Here is a 17,992-nt window from a genome sequence, read left to right on the forward strand (position 1 = left end):
TAGTATCATTTTTCTTTCTGTCTTTACATTATAAACATAACTGCTCCTCTACCAGTATGCATCAAGAAAGAACAAAGAGTAGTGACCCGATTTCTCTGGTCGGAAGGTGTGTCAGGGGCTGAAATTCATCGAAGGTTTTTAGCACAATACGGGGACATTACACTACCGCGAACAAGTGTATATAAGTGAATGGAGTAGTTTAAAAGTGGCCGGACAAGCTTGGCGCACGAAAAGGGAGCTGGACGCCCGACAATCTCCACCTCGCTTTTCCGGCCACTTTTAAACTTCTCGATCTACTCATACACACTTCTACTCGATAGTGCACTGTCCTTGTATTGTGCTAAATGCCTCCGATGAATTTCAGCCCCTGACACTCTTTCCGATTAGAAAAATCGGGTCGCTGCTCGTTGTTCTTCCTTTGTGCATAATGTTAGTGGAGTGGCCATGTTTACACTGTAAAGACAGAAGGCAAAATGGCACGATCAGGCTTACTTCAATCACGTGACCACAACAATACCAACTATAAGTATGCATGCGCAGAACGCAGTGTGACAATAATAAAGATATGTTATGGCGAAAAACGGATAATTTTTATGTGTATTTGTAGGTATAGATAGATATATATGTACACTTACTTGCACACAAATGTATATCTAAACATACATACAAAATAATGTTTGTTTACCTGCATATTCATGAATTTTGTATATATAGTTTTTCAGATGCCCATTCAAAATACTACAAGATTCCAACGACATGCTCTCTAATCTTTGTTATTCACCTGCCAGAGCCAGTTAATGTCACCGCACGCCATCCCGTCGTAGTCTCCCCTGTCCTCCTCCATGAGGTTGCCCACATCATCGACGAATTTGGGAAGTCTACAGTTCCTGAGGTTCATATCCCCGTCGACGGTAACGATCCAGCCTCCAGTAACGTCAGCGATGCTCTCACCAGAGCCAATACTTCAATTGTTTCTCTCGCTGGTGTTAAAGTTCCTACTGATGAGATCAACGTCTCCTTCGTAGACCTTCCTGAAGCTCATATTCCTGGTGTCACAGTCAATGTGCCAGATATCCATTCTGAGACTCCTATTGTCGATACCAATCTACCCTCGATTGAGTTCACAAAGCAGGAGACCCCAACCATTGAAGGGCAAATAGTATCTGTTGAAGGCCAACTCCCTACTGTAGAAGCAAAACTCCCCTCCACTCACGGTCAAGTATCTAGTGGTGAGGGGCAACTCTCTTCAACGGGAGGGCAAATCCCAACTATTGAAGGTGAACTACCCACTGTTGAAGCAAAACTTCCCAGCGTCGAGGGTGAAGTTCTTTCAAGCGAAGGACAACTCTTCGCCATTAACGAACAACTACCAAAAACTGAAGACCAACTTCCCACTATTAAGGCAGAACTTCCAACAGTTGAAGGAACTCTTCTCAATGTTAAAGGAGAACTCGCCATCATTGAAGGACAGCTTCCCTCTATTAAAGCAGAACTTCCTACAGTTGAAGAAACACTTTTCAATATCGAAGGAGAACTCCCCACCATTGAAGGACGACTCCCCATAATTGAAGGAGAATCAGCTAGTAATGTAGAGCTTCCTATTTTTGAAGGACAACTCCCTACGATTAGTGGACAGCCTACCATTGAAGGACAACTCCCTAAAATTGAAGAAACAGCAAATATAAATGTGAAGCTTTCTGAAGGGGAACCAACTATCGGTGTAGAGCTCCCCACTATCGAGGGAAAACTCCCTGTTAGTGAAGGACAACTTCCTACTATTGAAGGACAACTACCTACTATTGAAAGAGAGCTTCCCACTATCGATGGCCAACTGTTCTCTGTTGATGCTCAAGTCCCAGCCATTAAGGAGGGAGCCTCCATTGAAGTTAAACCCCCTACATTTGAGGTAGAAACCCCAACTTTTGAGGGAGAACTCCCAAACACTGAAGTTGTCCTCCCTACAACGGATACAAAACTCCCCACATTTGAGACAAATCTTCCCACAACTGAAGCAGAGCTCCCTCCCATAACGGGAAAAGTTCTACATAGTGAAACAAAACTCCCTAGTCTCCAAGGACTCATCCCAACTATCGAAGAAAAAGTCCATGCCTTTATAGACCAATTTCCAGGCATCAGGGAAGATCGATCTGGCCTTCAAGAAGAACTCCATGGAACTGAAAGCGAACTTTTGACCATACAAGGGAAGGTTCCAACCAAAGACCAGGAACACTTCCCGGTTGACGGAACACATTCCTCCGTGAAAGTACAGTTGCCTAGCATTGAAGGACAACTTTCCATGGGTGAAGAACAACTTTCCACCAACGAAGGAGCGCATCTAAACATCGAAGGTAAGCTCCCAACTCTTGAAGGAGAAATTCCCACTGTAGAAGTTAAACTCCCAACTATTGAGGAGCAAGTCCACTCTCTCCAAGAAGAATTTCCCAAAGGCGCAGAACAAGTATTTACCCAAGAGGGATCACTCACATCCATCCAAGACGAAACTCCGGCCTCCATAAGTGAACTCACACCCCAAAAACAAACTTCCACCGTTGAAGAAAAACACATTGACATTGAAGGTCAATTGCCAACAGTAGAGGTAAAACTTCCAACTGCTGAGGGACAATTTCCAACTCTCCAGGAAGACCTTCCCGCTGATGAGACTCCAACAGCCACCACTGAGGGGCAACTCTTTATCCTCGAGGGGAGATTTCCATTCGTCCAAGACGAGGACATTTTCCAGCCTGAAGAATTCCTCACACTCCAAGAACAAAACCATAACCTACAAGGAAGCCTCTCCTCACCCGAAAAGAACATTCACTTGGCTGAGGAATCTTCGGATGATCAACCAACCCAAACTGAGAGTCTCCTGACAATACCCATCAGCGTGGATGTCTCCGGCGTAAGTGACAGCGCACCGGACACAGAGAATCATGCCAACAGCCCTATCATCCAGATCGTTGACAAAATCCCTTCATCGGAAATACAGGCTTCAGCTACCGACAGCCCGATCACCAATATCGAGATCATCCAGATCTCAAACACCAGCGGCCTACCGGTGACGGTCACGGAAGAGAGCACGGGGACAGTGGAAGAGGAACCAGAGGTGGTGACGACCTTGGCTCCCTGAACCTCTTCTTTAGTACAACTTTCTTCAACCAAATCATTTGACGACTAAGAACTCTACTCCTTCTTGTTAGTTCCGTCCCATCAGCACTAACGCAACATGAAATATTGCTGAAGTTTAACTTGCTGCTGTGTACATATACAAACATCTTCCTTTCACTCGCAGACTTCCCTCTCTCACTCCCGTCGCAAAGCACAAAAATCTGACAGTGATGCATCCTTGTGCAAGTGAAACTATCGACCTTATTCTACGTCCATTCACTTCAGAGGCTGCTCTCAGCTGAAGAAAATCACAAGGCGTTCGCCAGAATACAAAACACGCTTCCGAGCTGAAGGGTTCAACAACGTCCTCTTCAGTCCAGGTTGAAGAGTTTTTCAAAATCCTTTGTCGTCTTTGATAAATTTATGGTTAATACCAAAAGATTTTATTCAGCTTGAAAGCAACCTCTGAGTCCTAAGAGAAAAGTATAAGTTGACAATTAAAAATTCTTTGTCGGATAATTTTTCTTTTTTCTCAACTTAAGGCTATTCAGCTATAGATGGACCCTTAGCATAAAATATCTAGCCCTTTTCTGGCTAGAATTCTTTTAAGATTAATAAAATCGTCGGACAATGGACAGAAAAGTACTTAGAGGTCTCAAATTTCTAGCACAAATGTTGCAATACTGTTAAACCTTTACATCAGAATGAAGGTGAAATCACTCCGTCCACAAAGAAGACTATCAATATTTCTTCCCCATCTCCACGACGTCAACCTATTCAACTCGTGTACAGAAGGCTTATAAAGACACTGCTTATCCTCTACGCTTTGCATGTGGCACTACATTCCAGTTTCACGAAGATGGATTTGTATTATATTCTAGAAATAGTAAAAATAGCCATAAGACAATTCCATGTACAGTAGACTAACATTCATTGCTTCACCTTCTTTGAATTCTACCGATCTTTTTTTACCATGATTATTGCGAGTTATTTATGTAAATATTGCTAGACTAGTGACGATGAATCATAATTATTGCTGTTGCATTACATCATTCTTACCTTGGTTGTCCAGCTAGAAGGAGGACTATTCGGACAACATAGACTGAGAACAAACGTGCTAGCGTGTATGTATGTGTGTGTGTGTGTGTGTGTGTGTGTGTGTGTGTTTGCGTGTGTGTGCAATGTCATTTTGCATACATGTATAATTAGACTATTGTATCGCGTGCACAGGGAAGTATATGAAATATGTATTTTAATCGAATGAACTGCCTGTGTGCATGTATGTATGTGTACATAAGAGAGATGAGAGAGGTGATCTATTTTGGTGAGGAATACAAAGAGAAAAATGTTTATCAATACAACAGATTCAAAATCTATAAAGTGATCTTGTGTATATTTCCCATTAGATATCTTATCTATAAAATGTAACTTTTGTCCGTCACCGTGCGCGTGGACTTTATGTTTGCGAATCAATAAATCTGCCTGAATGATTCTATGCATGTTTGTGAATAACAATTATTTTGTTTATTTTATTATCATTCTGGAGATCAATAAACTTGTGTATATGATACTAGTGTTTCATTATGTTCTAAGACACCTTGCATTTTGCCGTTGACGTACGAAATCTCGCTGTTTATTCATATATTCCATTATAAGACACCACTACAGGGCCCCAATGGGTCTCAACCTGGGACCCACGAAACCCTCAGGGGCCAAAGACTTTCCCAACTGGAGCCACTAACTGTGAGACACTGAGAGTTAGTGGAAGTTTAGTGATTGATATTGGTCCGTGCTCGGCAGGAGGACATACCTCGACTTGGCCAGGCCAACATCGTGACCGCTGGATCCGCATCGATATTTTGAAAACCTCACAAATCAGTGAGGCATTGCGCGGCAGGGTTAACTGAATAACATTCCAGAACAAATGAATGAATAAGTAAATAAATAAACAAGCAAATAAATAAATAAATTAATAAATAGATAAATAGATAAATAAATTAATTAATTAATATATAGATTTATTAATAAATTGATAAAAAATCAAACCTATGTCTTTTTCACAATTCTATTACGTGATCAAAGATATGTTGTTAATATACTTCTTTGCTCAGCGAGAATATCACGATGTTTACAAAGAAAGGGGGGTAAATGTTCCAACTCGATATAATCAAGCAAAAACTACATCATTAAACCTATATTCAACAACGCTCTAGGTTATGGTAGTTTTTAGGAGCTTACTACGCCAGGAGGCGTTGTATAGCCGTGACCGAAGCTGTTACTTTTGCTCCATTATGCACTTTGGGGACTGTTGGGGAAGGTAAAAATCACTGCTGGGTATTGCAGAGGAGTGCGGGATTCAAACCCACAACCAAACGAACGTAAGGACAACACGCTCCCGATTACGCAATCAAGTCCCAATACTAAATAATTTCCAGTTAGGATAGATTCGATTAAGACAGATATTGCCAAATACACTTACACTTAAGTATACTTACACTTAAGTACATATCGCAGACCAGTTGGTGACGACTCTATGCTGCGCTCACATGATGTTCAGTGCGTTGACCAGACTGTGGTGGCGGTTTGGTCGGGTCAAATTTGAAATCTTGGTTTTCCCAGTGGCTATCAAGGCGGTTTTTAAACATATTTAGTGTTGTCGCTTCAGCAACCTCGGCAGGGAGTTGGTTCCACACAGTAGTCGTTCTGTAGTAGAAGCTGTTGCGCTGCACTCCATACACGCCGTCTGCTGGACGATGCTGGTAAAGCTGCCTGCTGTGTAACCGACTGGGCCTGTACAGGGGCCTGAAGTATACTGGACACAACTGCTCCTCGTACTGATTAAAGTGCTTCCAGATTTCAATCAGGTCTCCCCTGCACCGTCTATACTTAAGCGCTGGTAGGTTCATAATTTTTAGACGCTCCGGATAGTAAAGGTGCTGGAGCCCATTTACTTGTTTGGTTGCTCTGACCTGCACTTGCTCAATTTTATCCTCTAGCCTCTTGAATCTTGGCGACCAGACAGCTTGCGCATACTCGAGATGACTTCTGATAAGGGCTGGGTAGAGGAGCTTAAACATCTCAGGGCTCATGTATGAGAAGACACGCCGGATGAGAACCATCATTGAATTAGCTATTTTTATCTTGTTAAGTATATGCTGTTCAAATTTCAAGGCCAAGTCTACTGTCACCCCAAGATCCTTCTCCTCATTAACGTGCTTTAATTCCTCTCCGTAGATTTGATAACGATGAGCATACACAATATTTTCAAAATCCCTCACAGACATAACTTTACATTTGGATGGGTTAAATTTCAGCAGCCAATTGTCGGACCATCTCTGTATCCTATCCAGGTCATCTTGCAGCTCGAGGGCATCCTCATAATTTATTTGGTTATTTGACGGAGAACTTTTGTATCATCCGCAAACATGTATGTGTTTGAATGTACGAGGTCAGGTAGGTCATTGATGTAGATAGTAAAGAGCGTGGGTCCCAGAACACTACCTTGGGGGATACCACTTAATACATTACAACTTGAGGACTTTTTTCCATTCACTATGACTGTCTGGCACCTGCCAACAAGAAAACTTTCAACCCATCTTAGGATCTTATCCTGAATTCCATAGCTCTCGGGTTTTGCTAGAAGACGACGATGGGAGACTGTCAAATGCCTTTGCATAATCTAAGTAAATAACATCTACTACACCACCACTAGCCATTATATCAGCGCAGTGATCAAGGTAGTGCAAGAGCAGCAGGACTGTAGAACGACCATGTATAAATCCATACTGACGTAGTGACAAGGCACTATTGCCATTTAGATGATTGATTAATGCTTCACAGATATAGGATTCAAGAAGTTTGCATACGATTGATGTTAGACTTATTGGTCGATAGTTAGCTGCCAGTTTTTTGGATCCTTTCTTGTAGATGGGTGCTACTAGAGCCTCCTTCCAGTCAGACGGTACGTAATTCACCCAGTTGAATGCTTTTGCGGAACAGAACGGCGATTTTCAAAATAACCCCATACCGTCGGCGATGTAGTCTTAACATGGCATAATTATTGTTAACACAGCAGTGGCAACGACAAATTATTTACTAAAACAATACCTGATTATCTGAACTAAGTCTGTATAAAAATATTGATAACTGAAATATCAACATAGAATATTAGAAGCCAAAGACAGTACTTACAAGCCATGATGCATTTTGATCAACATGGAAGGTTGTGAAAAGAGCAGTAATTTTCCTTTTTCTACACTAAATAGTTCGTTTTTCACACTTCATAACTTCACGCTACACATCTATATTGCACATAATTCCAGTGTAAGTTGATAGCACAGCATGAACACATACTCAGATCAACATTCTAAATACGACACTGTTTCAAAACTGAATTATTGCTAAATTGTATACGCAACGTTCTAATTTAGTATAAGTTATTGTATTATCACAAATAAAATCTTCTTTATAAAGAATTGTAAAATTATATGGACATTTCACATTTTTACTATTGTAGAAATTTTCTTTTTCTGAAAAAATAATCGAAGTAGTTTTCTTTTAAAGCTAAGGTATGACTATATATTTTTAATTCCAAGTTATATACATCATTTCTAAATTTCACCGTTTCACCCAGCTAAGATGTAATTGAAATATCATTACAAATTGGGAAATGTTTTCTTATATTACAATTGTGTTTCTTAAGCTTTTCAAACGTTTTCTAAATGTCTTAAAAACTATTGCGCAAGAGATATCTGCGTGAACGTAGAACAAATGAATTGAGCGGAATATTTAATTCTATTCTTATAATACAAAAAAACAAATATTATCTCCACCTCATACCTGGTTTAAGTAGGCTTGGATAACCGTGACCCCAATTAATTTCCAAATTTCTTCGGTAAACACTGGAGATTACACTAAGAGATAATATACACAATGACATTCCCATTCAGTCTGTTATACATAAACTCAAACTATAGCCTAACATATTGAAAGATTGTGAGTAACAAACCGAAATGTTTTGCCCACCTTTGATTAAGATACGAGTCCCTCATTTTCATGATTTTTTTTCTTCCTCTTTTTTTTTATTATTTTTATATTTGTTTTTTTCACTCCTTCATCGTACTTGTCATTTTTCCTCCTCCTACTCCTTCGTCTCCTCATCCTTTGTATCCTCTGTTAATCTTCACAAGGTAACGCTTTAAACGTTTTGTTCTGGCTAGGACACTGAGTTAAAGATCTAATACAACACGTGCCACTCTTGTCGAAAACCGGATGGACAATGTCGTCTCAAGTTCTTGACAACTTCCGCGGACGAGGTAATGAAATAACTCCCTATCTAGCTCAATCCCTCTTCATGACTTCATAGATAGCCACGCTGACGATGCTGTTGGGGGTGGTAGATGGAGCAGAGGTGTGCTGTCCCGAGATCAAATTCTCTTGACCTTGAATTGATCCATCACAGTAATGCGACTCTTGTATGAAGGAGCCATCGAGGACCTCTTGTTTATGAGGAAAGGGGACGAAGACTTAATCATTGGAAAGAGCACATTCTCACCTCCTGTCCAGTTCCAAGCTCTCGGGATTTCTCGTATCCTTTTGCATTTATCCTGATTGGGATATAGAAATACAGAAATGCCATTTGGTGCGCACGCGTGTGAGAATCACCATGGTCTTGGACACGTGTTGGACTCATGATCAACAACTATTACCCTCCCGGATGAGAGCTCAGAGTTCATATATGCCCAATCTATGGGTAATGCTGTGACCTTACATACACACACTCCCCACCCACGAGAGGTGGAATGCCGGCAGCGCAGCAATATTGAAATTATTTCAGCCCTGGGCGGGAATCGAATTCGGTCAGTTGGAGAAATGGTTGCGAACACTATCACTGTGCCGTCGAACCGTGTAGTGTGTGTGTGTGCGTGTACGTGCGTGTGTGTGTGTGTGTGTGTGTACGTGTGTGTGTGTGTGTGTGTGTGTGTGTGCTTGCGTGCGTGTGCGTGTGTGTGTCTGTGTATGTGTGTGTGTAGATACTTACGCATGTAGGAACTAAGTTTGTATGTGTATACAAACTTTACAAGTATGTATGTAGGTAAGTATTAAGTATGTTTTTCTATACAAAAGTCCATTAATCAAATGAAATTCCTCTATCTTATACTCTTTTGGTAGTTTTGGAGGATTTCCTCTTGGGTTCATCAAATACTGGGCTAATGAGTCACATGTCTAATCATCCCTCTAATTCTCTTATTAGCATTTCCTCATCTAAGGTTACTGACTCATCTATACTACAAACAAAATTGATCAACCCTGTCGTTGGTTGGCTAAAATTTCTAGAAAGTGTATCTGCTGCAACATTCATTCTAACCGGAATATATTCAAACCTAACCACATAGCACTGAAGTACTGCAAACCATCTAGCTAGTCTGCCCCTAAGATTCTTATGCTTAAATAAGTTCTGAATAGCTGTATGATTAGTCCACACTCTGATTGGATATCCCAGTATCATATCTCTAAAACTTTCTAATGAATATATCACTGCTAAAGTTTCTCTTTCTGTTATGGAGTAGTTTCTCTCTGTGCTATTACAAAGTCTAGATGTGTAAGCTATTGGTTTCAAAGTTCCTTTTCTCTCTTGCATAAGTATGCCTCCTAACCCTATGTCATATGTATCAGTACAAAGAAAGAATTCTTTATCATAATCTGGAAATATTAAAACTGGAGAACTTGTAAGTTTATTTTTCAACTTGTCAAAAGCTTGCTGTTGTGCAGGTCCCCACATGAACATTGAGTCCTTCCTCAACAAAGAACTTAGTGGTTAGCAATGTCCGCATATCCTTGGATAAATTTTCTATAATATCCTGTCAATCTCAAGAAATTTCTACCTTTTTCGACATTGGAACTGAAAAATTCTTTACTGCTTCAACTTGTCTATCTTATGTCCCAAATAGATAACACTGTCCTGCAAAAACTTACATTTTTCAAGTTTTACTTTCAATCCTGCTTCAATTGGTCTTGAGAATATCAAATCTAATTTCTTAAAGTGCTCAGCCGCTGTTTGGGAAACTATTAAAACATCACCTAGAAATGCACTGGCAGTGTTTCCTAACAGCCCATCTAGAACTGTATTCATTAATCTCATGTAAGTTAAGGGACTATTACATACACCAAATGGCTTTTGTTTGAACTCATAGTGTCCCGTTGAAGTAAAAAAGGCTGTGAACTCTCGTGAGTCTTCATGCAACTCTAACAAGAAGCAGATTTGATATTTATAGTGCTAAAATATCTATTCTCAGTTCCCAAACTTCTAAGTTGTCCCCTATCACTGCTAATGGTATTCTGTCACGTATGGTGTGCTTATTAAATTCCCTATAATCAATAACTGGGCGCATCTGATTTTGGCACCAGAATCAAAGGAAAGTTCCACTCATTTTTACTATGTTCAAAGGGAAGGGTGAGTGTAAATTTGGGAGTGTAAATGGGAGGTTATCAGGAGTGAAGAGAGGGCGAGGGAGGGAAGGGGTGGCTATTCTAGTAAGTGAAGAGATAGGTAAACGTGTAGTGGAGTGGAAGGAGGTTTCCTCAAGGATAATATGAATGAAGGTGAAACTGGGAAAGGAGATGTGGGTCTTTGTAAGTGCATATGGGCCTGGGAGTGAGAAGAGTGTAGAAGAAAGGGAGGCCTTTTGGATAGATTTAAATGAGTGCATAGAGAATTTAGGGAGAAATGTCAATATAATAGTACTGGGAGACCTTAATGCTAGGGTAGGAAATGGTCCCATTGATGGAGTGGTTGGGAAATGTGAAGTTCCAGAAAAGAATCGTAATGGAGAGTTGATGGTGGAAATGTGTCTAGAAAGAGAGTTGATGATAGCAAATACAGTGTTTTGGAAGAAAGTCAAGCATAAGTACACATGGGAGAGGGTGGTGGATGAAAGGGTGGTAGATACAGCGTTGATGGATTATGTAGTGGTAAATAGTACTATGATAGGAAGATTTAAGGATATACATGTGCTAAGGGGAGAGGGTGGGGGAATACCAGATCATTTTTTGGTGGAAGGTAAGTTGAGAGTGGAGGATAGATGGAGAAAGAGGAAAGGGACAAAAGGTAGGGAGGTACTTAGAGTGAACTCTTTAAATGAAAAGGAAAAGGAGAAGGAGTACAAGAAGAAGCTGAAGGAGGAGTGGGAGGGAGTGAAGGATAGAGTGGAGCTAGGTGTGGAGGAGGAATGGTGATGGTTCAAAGAGGGAGTCACAAAGTGTGCAATGATGGTATATGGAACAAGAAGGACAGGAGGAAATAGAAGGAAGGGTAGTGAATGGTGGGATGAGAAAACAAAGAAGGTTGTAGAAGAGAAGAAGCGAGCTTTCACAGATTGGTTACAAAATAGGACGAGGGAGTCATATGAGAGGTACAAAGAAAAGAAAAGAGAAGTAAAGCAAAAGGTAAAGGAGGCAAAGAGGAGAGCAGATGTGAAGTGGGGTAAGAGTATGACAGAAAATTTTGAAAGTAATAAAAATATGTTTTGGAAAGAAATTAAGAGAGGAAGAGGAGGGAAATCAAGTAGAGAAGAAAAGGTAAAAGGTGCAGATGGAGAGATGATAATGGAAGAGAAGGCAGTGAGGGGAAGATGGGCAGAATATTTTAGGGAGTTGCTAAATGTGAAGGAGGATAGGGAGGGAAAGATAGCTGCAGTGGGAAATGCTAAGAAAATGAGAGTGATGAGTGAGGAAAATGGAGGAGAAATAAGGAAGGATGAAGTGAAGGCAGTTGTTAAGATGATAAAAGCAGGTAAGGCACCTGGTCTGGATGAATGCCATGCAGAATGTCTAAAATAATGAGGTACAGTGATGGTGGACTGAGTGGTGAGGTTATTTAATGTTTGCTGGAGAGAGGGTAGAGTGCCGAAGGACTGGAGGAGTGCCTGTATAGTTCCACTTTATAAGGGAAAAGGGGACAAGTGTGAATGTAGTAGTTTCAGAGGGATTAGCTTATTAAGTGTAGTTGGGAAGGCTTATGGGAGGATATTGATTGAGAGGATTAGGAGAGGAACAGAGGGAGTAATTGGTGAGGAACAGTGTGGATTTAGGACGGGTAGAGGTTGTGTAGATCAGATCTTTGTGGTAAGACAGATATGTGAGAAAGCTATAGGAAAGGGGAAGGATGTTTTTTGGGCTTTTATGGATCTGGAAAAGGCTTACGATAGGGTAGACAGAAAGGCATTGTGGGAGGTTATGCAGATATATGGGATAGGAGGAAAGCTGTTAAGAGCAGTCAAGAGTTTTTATGAGAGTAGTAGAGCTTGTCTCAGGATTAGAAATGGAGAGAGTGAGTGGTTCGAGGCTGTTCAACTTATACATGGATGGGGTAGTGTGAGAGGTAAATGCAAGGGTAGTGGGTCAGGGATTGGAGATGGTTAAAGAAAATGGAGAAAAGTGGGAGGTGAGCCAGCTGTTGTTTGCGGACGACACTGCGCTTGTGGCAGGATCTGAGGAGGGATTGAGGAAGTTGGTGACAGAGTTTGGGAGAGTATGTGATAGAAGAAAGCTAAAGATAAATGTGGGTAAATGTAAGGTGATGAGATGTACAAGGGGTGAAAGTGGCAGTAGTCTGGAAGTGAGTATTAAGGGAGAGCCACTGGAGGAATTGGATAGTTTTAGATACTTGGGTGCGAATGTGGCAGGAAAAGGTGGAGTGAAGGTGGAGGTAGAATGCAGATTGAGAGAAGCGAGTAAATGCCTTGGTGGATTGAAGAGTGTAATGAGGAATAGACATTTGGGAATGGATGCTAAGAGGAGACTTTATGAAGGAGTGATTGTGCCAACAGCACTGTATGGGACAGAAACATGGAACATAAGAGAGGAAGAGAGAAGGAATTTGAATGTGTTTGAGATGAGGTGTCTGAGAAGTATGATGGGGGTTACTAGGCTAGATAGGGTGAGAAATGAGGAGGTGAGGAGGAGAACAGGGGTGGAAAGGGAGTTGGGAGATAGGGTTGATGAAAGAGTATTGAGATGGTTTGGACACATGGAAAGAATGAGTGAAGAAAGACTAGTAAAAGAGGTATGGAAGGCAGATGTGGAGGGAGTGAACATGAGAGGACGTCCTAGGATGAGGTGGGTGGATGGGGTGAAGGGGGCTTTGGGGAAGAGGAATGTCTGTTGAGGAAGGACGGGAGAGGACAGAAGACAGAGGTGAATGGAGAATGGTTGTATATGGATGATGTTGTGATGCATGATGTGGAATGGGCGGGGGGATGGGTGGTAAGGTAGTATGTGTGAGCAAAATTTGACGCAGCCCGAAGGGATTTCTCCCCGTCCTCTCCTTTATGCATGGGGGGACGGAGAGGGGGGGATCGCCGATCTAATGAAGCGGCCTTGCTGTGGATGTGCTGTGTCTTGCGACACTGCTTCTGACCAAGTGCAGTGGACAGTGTGCAGGGATGACCCGTCATCCAGGAGGTGCTAAGATAAGAGGGAGGGTGGAGGGGTGTGGAGTGTATTCATGGATGGAATGGTTGGGAATGATTTTATACCTTTTACTTTTTGGCTACCTTCCTTGTAAGGGGGAAAAAGCCTTGGCATATGTATGTAATAATATACTGCAATAACATTTCAGTGATCAGTTTATCTACAGTTGCTAATTTAGAATGTGGAACTCTGTAGGCAGGTATATATATAGGTTGAGTCACTGGTTTTAATTTGATCTGATGTTTTAAAACAGTTGTTTTGCCTAAGGCGTCCCCCGGCAAAGCAATTGCTTTATTGTGCTTCAGAAGCAAAGCAACTAAGCTTTCATCCAACTCAGGGCAACTAGTAGGTTCTAGTTGATTCTTGTATTTCTTTCCCAACTCTGTTTCTTCCTGAACTGAACAGATTGATGAAATTGGTAATTCCACCTCCTCAGTACTCTCATTTAAAATCTTAATGGGTTTTGTACACACCTGAAAACATCCTATTTGTGTACCTTTTCTTAAGACTGTCTTTATTCAAAGTATTAATCATTAATATTTCTACCATGTTCTTATTTGACTTATAAAACTACCCTGAGTCCAATTTCAAACATTTTAATGTAATTGATTCTGGGATGGTTAAATTTTTAGAGTCTACAGTGACTCTTTTCAACTGCACTTTTACCCTGTTAATTGCTCTGGAGCGTAATAAAGCGTGGGTTCGAATCTCACCGCTGCCACCACTGTCGGTCTGATCACTTTCAGTTCCCTTCTCTCCGTAATTACTGGTTTAATTTCATTAACTGTTCCTTTAAATCATTTTATATTCTTTCTTCCCTTCACTTTCTTTTCATCATTGTCTTAATGTAAGTTAGTCCCTCGTCTGTAGGCCCCATGCCTCAGTTCCACTTAATATAGGCTGCTCGTAGGATATATAAAACGGTTTATTGGATGACACTGTTCAGTCTGCCCATGCATGTGTCAACGACACTGGGGTCTTGGGAAGCTTTATATACCTTTAAAGTGTGGTGTATAACAGTGGTGGATCATGTTAGGAACTACTTTGAATTATCAGTACTGCTTATGGTGTTATGGACTCGCTCAACCAGAGTATATGGCGTTGTCGTTATCTATGCAGGAGGACTAAGATTTAAATATTCAAGTCACTTGTAGTCCCTGTCTTGCTGTACGGCTGTGAGACATGGATATGAATATTGATTTGAAGAGGCTCCTCGATGTCTTTGGTACTAAGTACCTTCGGAGGATTATGGGGTATTGCTGGAATGACTTCGTATAAAACCAGAAACTGTGCTGTGAGACTCTAGGCCAGTTTTCAGTATAATTCATGAACTTCAATTCGGGCTATATGGGTATGCGGCACGTTTCCCTGATGTTGACCCTTTGAATAGAGTTGTCTTTACAAGAGACAACCCTCGATGAAGGAGACGAAAAGGACGCCCACATGATTCATGTCTGGGGCAAGTTGATCGGACCTGTCTGAGTTGTTTGGAGTGGGAGGAGTGTCTACATGGGAGTTTGCTCAGAAAGATCGAGGGGACTGGCCTCGGGGTCTGAGTGAAGCAACGCTCTGAATTTATGACCCAATTGATGATGATGAATGTTAAACTCTAATACGCCCTTTCGTTTGGCCTCCATTCCAACATATTTTCTATTTTTCTCTTTCTAGAACCTGGCTCCTAGTTCCCTTTAACCAAAGACCTTAAAACAAATTTTTTCGTGAACAAGAAGAAAACCAGAATATAAATCAGAGAAGGTATTTCCTTAAAAGCATAGCTGATTTCATTGAAAGGTTAGTCAGTCATAGCCATCCTGATGATTTGTGATGACATTGGAACTAGGCAAGATAGAATGACACTGAGCTACACTGACCTCTGTATCTAACAGCTTCCACATATTTGAAATATTTGTTGTCAATATCATGTTGTTGATACAACAAAAATATGCATTTACATAATTTTAGTAAGTAGCGGGTCAGATTAAGGTGTCCGCAGAATTTCATATGTGTAAAAACGTTGGGCTTATTTTCTTCCACATTTAACACACTAAAGGCCAGTGGCCTTCTATTGAGATTTTGTTCTGACTAATACCAGGCAATTCTATTTAGCTTTGAGAAGACCCTCTGGGTGCTAACGGCCTAAGGATGCTCTGGGCAACATTAGACGATTTTATTAAGGTTAGAAGAGCTTCTGGTCTAGTCGAGGTCGGAAGTTTTCTGCAATGCAGTCGGGGATATCGTGACCTTGGCCATCGAAGGCTCAATCAAGAGGTTCTTGAAATTCCTTTCCTTCGCTACGATGAACCCAAATGCAGTTGTGACCTGCGCAGTGGAACTGGTCGTGCCTATTTAAGAGTGTGCGGGGTCGATCAAACCTCACAACACCACCATACCTGGCCTTCTGCAGGAAATTCAAAGCCTTGTGTTCTTGGTTTGAAGTGGAAGACATGGTCCCAATGTCAGGCAGAGGTCTCAGATTGGTGTCACTCCTGATGGTGTTGGTTGTGTGGATGAACATGGTCTTCGGCCAGACTGAGGGAAATACAGCTGCCACCAAGTCTAACAGTAAGTACCTCACTTCTGTGTTCTACCCTATCATATAGTTGAGAAAATAAGTTCCCTGGCACTTTCCCGTGTAAAGTTTTGTTATTCAATGATAAGAAATATATATAAAATAGCATATGTTTGTTTTTTATGGATTAACAAATGAAAATTCTTGTTCAGTTTTTGTAACAAGGATAACAGATGGTAGACACCCTCCCAGGCATATATGAGTTAAGAATCTTATAACTTAAGTACTATCAAGAAAAATAAAATAATTTATCTTCATGACTGTTCTGTAAGATCCCGCCTCTTCTGCACGGATCTTGGAGTGAAGAGATACATATCTAAAGTTTACGTGCAGAGGGAAACATCAATTGTTGAGATCCTTTTTCACTGACACTAACCAAACTCTCCTTGGTCGTTACAGGCTGGTGGACGAAAAGGGCTCTTCTTCCTTCTCAGGAGGTTCTGCAGGAGACATTAAGTTCTTCTGAAGATTTTCAGTTGGCCGAGAGCTTAGATATCATAGCTCGTATGTATACACAAACATAGACACACATATTTTAGTGAATTAGATCTTTCCTACTTTCTTAGATATAGTGTCCACATTTCAAGACTGTTGTCCCAACGTTATAGTTTTTGTCCTCCAATAACACTCCACCAACTTAGGATGAACAGACTATAATGACGCTCTTGCTCTACACATTTACAGCCGAGTTTTGCGATCGTCTCTACTACTCCATCCCCACCGAAATTGGAGACTTTGGGACTACGTTGTCCCCCGCCAGCTCCTCCTGCGTGTGCTCCGAAGCTCCTAAGGAAGGCACATTTTAAGCGCACCTACACTGCACAAATGTCTTATTCCTGGAAGACAGGAAAATTTTGCTTTGTCCTGAGAAAAATTGAATATGAAATAATCCTCACCCTTCAGCTAAATTACAAAGGATTTACAAAGGCGGAGCATGCCGACAGGAGACCTTTTGATCCATATCTAGGTCGGATGAAAAAAAAAAAAAAAAAAAAAAAAAAAAATCATATTAATAATAAAATAATAAATAAAAACTATAATAATGTAAATAACAAATAAAATACATAAATAAATGCATAGGTATAGTTAAAATAATAAACAAACAGGTAAATAGTAAATAATAAATTAACATATAACATCTTTATCTGTTCAAATGAGTTTTGCCTTTACGTAAATTCAGTAATGTCCAGTGTATCATGTTTATTTCACATACTGTACATGGTGAGTGATCCACTGCTAAACTATTCTATCCCGTGGAGAATATCATAGAGATTGTACCTCACCACGGTGGTTTAATCGGCCTTGTCATGATGCGAAGTACATTTGGAGTCTCTAGTGCATTGAAATGGCTGTGAGTTTCAATATACTATAAAACAAGTGTAATTATCTCAACCATTTGCTGGCTAGATGCTACTGTTGAAATGTGACATTAATATACTAAACTTTTGATGTCTGACATTGTAGACCTGAACAATTGTCTGCCATTTAATGGGAATCAAATCCTCTCTGAGAAAGGTTCTCAAAATATTAGAAAATAAAGTACTTCTGTACCATCATGGAGTTTCTCTACATCACTCTCTCCATTTTTTTTTTTTTTTGTCAAAAAAGAACCCAAGGCTCCATCGTCCAAGGCAAGAGGACCTCCCATTGTTCCACACGGGCGCCATCAAATATGGTTAAATCCCTAAAACGAGAATTTATGTGCTTACAACCTTTGAGATTTTCAGTTTGTAAATCTAGACTCAAAAATCTTTTTGTCCTTTATAGGAGTTTTCATGATCGTCATTAGAATCAAGCGTGGCACCAATATATGGTAATATTCAACTTCAGGGGTGACATTTTTTTCTA

The 17,992-nt window shown here is 40.7% G+C and overlaps 2 protein-coding genes across 2 annotated transcripts; both read left to right on the forward strand.

Moving 5' to 3' along the window:
- Positions 1–787: 787 nt before the first annotated feature.
- LOC143023866 (uncharacterized) lies at positions 788–4,673 on the forward strand (the record flags this gene model as incomplete). The annotated part of the gene is given in 1 exon segment (XM_076182523.1): positions 788–4,673. A coding segment is annotated over 1 exon segment (2,340 nt), but the record flags the coding sequence as incomplete, so codon positions are not given.
- Positions 4,674–7,320: 2,647 nt separating this feature from the next.
- Positions 7,321–17,992, forward strand: LOC143023863 (uncharacterized). The gene is made up of 4 exons (XM_076182519.1): positions 7,321–7,428; positions 15,903–16,137; positions 16,544–16,648; positions 16,829–17,992. The coding sequence occupies exons 1-4, from the start codon at positions 7,321–7,323 to the stop codon at positions 16,948–16,950; spliced, it is 570 nt and encodes a 189-aa protein (XP_076038634.1). The 3' UTR covers positions 16,951–17,992.

Source organism: Oratosquilla oratoria, unplaced genomic scaffold (assembly GCF_046742065.1).
Source record: "Oratosquilla oratoria isolate Oo_2021 unplaced genomic scaffold, ASM4674206v1 SCAFFOLD67, whole genome shotgun sequence".
NCBI lineage: Eukaryota > Metazoa > Arthropoda > Malacostraca > Stomatopoda > Squillidae > Oratosquilla > Oratosquilla oratoria.

Bases quoted from the DNA above. Each gene is read 5' to 3' on its own strand.
- LOC143023863 (XM_076182519.1), top strand. From the start codon at position 7,321: ATGGAAGGTTGTGAAAAGAGCAGTAATTTTCCTTTTTCTACACTAAAT. The intron at 16,138-16,543 runs GTAAGTACCTCA...TGGTCGTTACAG, and splicing joins AGCTGCCACCAAGTCTAACA to GCTGGTGGACGAAAAGGGCT. The intron at 16,649-16,828 runs GTATGTATACAC...ACACATTTACAG, and splicing joins GAGCTTAGATATCATAGCTC to CCGAGTTTTGCGATCGTCTC.